Raw genomic sequence first — 4722 nt, forward strand, 5'->3', positions numbered from 1 at the left:
AAAAAAAAAGAAAAAAAAAAAGCCGCAAAAATCACGCTCACCTGCTCAGCATCAGCAGTCTCAGGGCGGACGTCCACCCAGAAGCAAAAACAAAGTTAACCTATTTTTTTTTTCTAATAAAAAGCCTTTTTCCCCTGTATCAAGGCATTAAAGCGAGCGGAGGTGACATTCAGGTTGTTTTGTCTTTTCTCAGCCGCTCTGATACGGAAGATTGTCGCCCAAACCGCCCTCCGTCCGCGCATTTCTTACGCTGCGTCTCCACCTCGCGGGGAACCGCTCGCAGCGACGACTCCTCTCGCAGAGACGCTTCGAATCGAAGGGCGGATTTGGGAGCGACTGTCTCATTTCCGGGCTTTCGAGCACTTTTCTGGCAGCGGTTCAGCCCTCCTCAAAAAAAAAAAAAAAAAAAAAAAGACTCTGCAAGAAAAAACAGCCGGGAACATCACTGGTGGGGGGAAAAAAAATGTCCCGCGGCCCGTGTCAGCCTTGGCGCCCCCCGGGACCCCGCTGCTGCCATCCCTCCGCACCTCCGTTTTCCAAGAACGGCATTATTTTTCCTCACCCTTTTCTATTTACTGCACCGTCACCCTCCCTCCCCCTCCTCCCTTGCCCCCAAACCGGGCTCGTTTTCTACTTCTGCTTCCAATTCTCCCTTTTTCCTCTTATTCACCCTCCACCAGCCCCTTTCCCTCCTTCCTGGAGGTTCCCACTGAAACAGAACATTCGAACCAAAAGTAGAATAAYGCAAGTTTAATGCTACACACGTAACTAGCAGCACAGAGAGGGACCCCAAACAAAGAAAATCCTGGGCAATTACACCCTTACACTCTAAACTTCCCTGGCCCCCCGTGATGGTTCGCACCAATTGCTAAATTTAGCTCTGGAGTTTTCTGTTTCCTTTGGTCTCTTCATTGCTTCTAAGCAGGCCCCGTCCTGGACGGCTACACGCTGCTTAGGAGACACGCCAGGAAGGCGAGGTGGTGGAGCTGCCCCTTACGGGAGAGGGCAGCTGGAATGCGCCGAGTTCTGCCGAGGGCTGCAGAACAGGAGAGATGCCCGAGGACTGGAAGAGAGCCAATGCCACTCCAGTCTTCAAGAAGGAGGACCTCCAGGCACGCGATGATCCCAAGCTGGGAGGAGCGGCTGACACACCTGAGGGCTGTGCTGCCATTCAGAGAGACCTGGCCAGGCTGGAGAGTTGGGCAGAGAGGAACCTCCTGAGGTTCAACAAGGGCAAGTGCCGAGTCCTGCACCTAGGGAGGAATAACCCTGTGCACCAGTACAAGCTGGGGGCTGACCTGCTGGAGAGCAGCTCTGCAGGGAGAACCTGGCAGTGCTGGTGGATGCCAGGTTGACCATGAGCCAGCAATGGGCCCCTGTGGCCAAGGCCAATGGTCTCCTGGGCTGCGTTAGGAAGAGTGTTGCCAGCAGGTCGACGGAGCTGATCCTGCCCCTCTACTCTACCGTGTCCAGCTCTAGGCTCCCCAGTACGAGAGAGACATGGAGCTACTGGGGAGAGTCCAGCGTAGGGCTATGAGGATGATCAGAGGACTGGAGCACCTGCCCTTCGAGGAACGGCTGCGAGAGCTGGGCCTCTTCAGCCTGGGGAAGAGCAGACTGAGGGGGGATCTCATCAATGTCTGTAAGAACCTGAAGGGAGGGTCTCAAGGGGACAGGGACAAACTCTTTCCAGTAGCCCCATGCAATAGAAAAAGAGGAAATKCCAACACCTGAAGCAAAGGAAGTTTCACCTGAATATGAGGAGGAATTTCTTCACTGTGAGAGTGACAGAGCACCGGAACAGGTTGCCCAGGGAGGCTGTGCAGTCTCCTTCTCTGGAGAGATTCAAAGCCTGCCTGGATGCAACCCTGCCTAACATGCTCCAGGTGACCCTGCTTGAGCAGGGGGGTTAGACTGGATGATCTCCAGCGGTCCCTTCCAACCTTACCCATTCYAYGATGCTATAATTCTAAAAAGCCTAAGTATAAATATGTAGCAACGATAATTTGGAAAAATTTAGTAGTTCAGCACCGTAACACTGGTTCCTCTCTGGACATGGTGTAAGGCACAGTATGGTATCGGGAGGAAGACTTGCAGAGACACTTCYGSATGGAGGACTATCCCCTGAGCTCCTGTGCTAGCAGGAAGCTACAGAAAAGCAAGAACACAGACAGCTTCTGTGGATAGAGCGCACCCACGGGAGCCTGTGACATGCTGCAGATGTAACCTCGTGGCATGGAGCAGCTTGATGTGGCAAAGACCTCGTAGCTCAGGTAGGCGCACTCGCCTTGGCTGTCAACAGGGAACCTGCACAGCAAAGGAAGGCGATGGCAGGTTATTCGCAAGCCCCTCGAGCGCCGGGAGGGAAACGGGGCTGGCTGCGAGGGACGGCCCCAGGCGGGCCCCTCGCACGGGCTCTCTGCCGGGGCTGCCGCAGCGCGGCGGGGCTCACGTTTCGTTGTAGACGGTGTTGTCCACCCACACCAGGTGCCCGTCCCTTCTCCGCAGGCCAAACCAGCAGTCAATGGAGCCTTTAAATTGCCTGAGAAAATCCTGCAGGGAGAGAGCGTTAAACGCTCACAAGCTGCTGCTGGCCCCAGGCTCCCGCCAGCCCCATGGCACTTGCTGTGGCCGCCTGCCCCCACGCCCTGCCGCCTGACCTCTCTACCCGGTAATTCACCAATGGAAAAGTAGGATTCTCAAAGAASACAGAACACCCCAAAAGGGAAACATTGGCTGGGATAAAGCTCCTCCCCCTTCCCAGCAGCTCTGCTTCGCTCCGGACGCAGCCAAGCACCCGCAGACGTGGGGACACCGCCCAAGGGGCAGCGATGGCAGCTCTGTTCCCGCAAGACCCTCTCCCACGCAGCTGCAACGCCCCCCGCACTCACCACTTCCCACTCCCGCTTGATCACGGCCAGCGAGGCCCCGAGCGAGGAGCAGATGTGCTGGCTCGACTCCCAGCTCCCCTCGTCCYRYGAGAGGTAGTAGCACATCCCCCGGTACCCGATCCAGTCCTCTCTGCAGCCTGATGCGGTGGCAGTACCAGCATCTTGGGACCAGCTTACTAAAGAGGGAACAGGAAGGTGCTGGAGCATCACGTCCCACGCCCACGGGTGCTGGACATCCCCAGGGTGCTGGGGAAGAGCAAAACGACCTCCCGGCCACCCCCATCCCTTCCCTCACCTGCCACTGCAACAACTGCAATCAAAGCCAGGCTCACAGCCAGCGTGACGAGAAACCGTTGACGGGACCTGTGCGGTTCACCTAGAAGAAGAAAAAGCCACTTGCAGCAGAAGCACCGCTGTCCCAGAGCGGGAGAAGCCCCCCAGGCACTGCGGCCCCCCGCCACAGCTGCCCAGGGCGCCTCAGCTCCGACATCCTTCGCGCCCAGCCCTCGCCAGGGGAAGGCCCGCGCTCCCTCCCCGGCCCCGCGCTCCTCGGCACTCACCCAGGCCGCCGCTGCAGCGGTTTCGGGTGCTCGGGGTCCGCTCTTGTCTGTCGTGGGACACGCTGTTCTCTTCTCCAAACGAGCAGGCAACTTTTCGCGCGAAGATCACTGGAGGCACCATAGGGGCGGGTAAAGGCCGCGCCGGGCCGGCCCTAACCAGGACACGCCCGGCCCCGACGCTCCCGCAGCACGTRRRARGCRCCGGCTSCTGCACCGGCCTTTTATAGACTCTTCAGGYCCCGCCTCCTCGCGACGCTTCGACCAATCACCGGCAARAGCAGCCGCTGACGGACGGGTCGCGCTGCCAATCACGACCAGCACCGTCCCCCCACCGCACCCATTGCTCGGGTTGTTCTTTGCGCCGCGCGGTTTGAGCGCTGCTCCGGGCTCGTTCCGCCGCTTTTCGCGGCCACAGAGCCCCCGGCTTTGCCCTCGTGGCCCCGCTCCCAGCCCCGCGGGTCTTGGCGAAGCGCTGCCCGGGATGCCGGGAGGGACGGCAGAAAGCTCGGGCAGGAGCCAGTGGAGAAAACATAGGGACGGGGCGACAGAGGGGCTCGGGGCGGCTTCAAGATGAAAAAATACAGGGAAAAACGAAGAAAATACACAGAGGGAAACAGAAAAGAAAGAAAACCCCCCGCGGGGCAGGGCCAGCCCGAAGGCCGCCGCCCGGCTCCCCTCAGGCGCTTCTGCGCCTCCACAGAGCCTCCCCCCGCCCCCTTCGCTCCTCGCCCAATCACCGCCCGCAGCCGCTGACGGACGGGCCGCGCAGCCAATCGCGGAGAGCGGCCCGGTCGCCTCACAGCGCCTTGACAGTTTTGTGGCAGGAAGAGGCCTTGAGCGGGCTCTTGGTTGGGAGCTTTAAGCCGCAGTAAATGATTAAGCATCAAATATTTCAGTTTACGTAAACCGCTCCGTGGATCTGCGGCCCTTAGCTCTGCCCATCCCCTTGCCGTGCTTCGGTATCCGACGGCTCTMCGCCAGCCTCAAATGCGCCGCGTTACATCGTCACCAGGGCCCCCCGCCCCATTTAGCGGCGAGACCATGTTTTCCCCCGGGGTTTGGAGCCTTCTTTTCCTCAACTAGGTGAAAACTTCACAGGTTACGGCTTCAGCAAATTTAGTTACCGATGCTGAGTGAGTTACGCTAAGTGAGTAACTCTAGGCAGCCTCGCCACTACTCTTTAACCCTCCCCCCCAAATAAAGAAAGCTTAATAAAAAGTATGTAACAAATGCAAATTTGAACAAAAGCCTCGGCTAGAAGTTTGCTTCCA

At 58.3% G+C, this 4722-nt stretch overlaps 2 protein-coding genes across 6 annotated transcripts in view; both read right to left on the minus strand.

Annotated features, from left to right (window-relative positions):
* LOC146589009 (C-type lectin domain family 2 member B-like) overlaps positions 1-405 on the minus strand; it is a 5439-nt gene extending 5034 nt beyond the window's left edge. For 2 of the 5 annotated variants that reach the window (XR_014897298.1, XM_085316919.1), the window contains exon 1: positions 250-404. The gene's annotated coding sequence lies outside the window, so the exon portion shown is untranslated. Of the gene's footprint in view, positions 1-41; positions 216-249 lie in introns of those variants that run through there. The other 3 variants (XM_085316921.1, XM_085316922.1, XM_085316920.1) reach the window with 3 other exon arrangements.
* Positions 406-735: 330 nt separating this feature from the next.
* LOC146589010 (C-type lectin domain family 2 member D-like) lies at positions 736-3832 on the minus strand. The gene is made up of 5 exons (XM_085316918.1): positions 3452-3832; positions 3187-3267; positions 2892-3067; positions 2453-2553; positions 736-2307 (listed from the first exon to the last, which is right to left on the minus strand). The coding sequence occupies exons 1-5, from the start codon at positions 3570-3572 to the stop codon at positions 2118-2120; spliced, it is 669 nt and encodes a 222-aa protein (XP_085173044.1). The 5' UTR covers positions 3573-3832; the 3' UTR covers positions 736-2117.
* Between the last annotated feature and the right edge of the window lie 890 nt (positions 3833-4722).

The sequence above is a fragment of the Rhea americana genome, unplaced genomic scaffold, assembly GCF_003343005.1.
Source record: "Rhea americana isolate MKP2758 unplaced genomic scaffold, rheAme1 scaffold_481, whole genome shotgun sequence".
Classification (NCBI taxonomy): Eukaryota; Metazoa; Chordata; class Aves; order Rheiformes; family Rheidae; genus Rhea; species Rhea americana.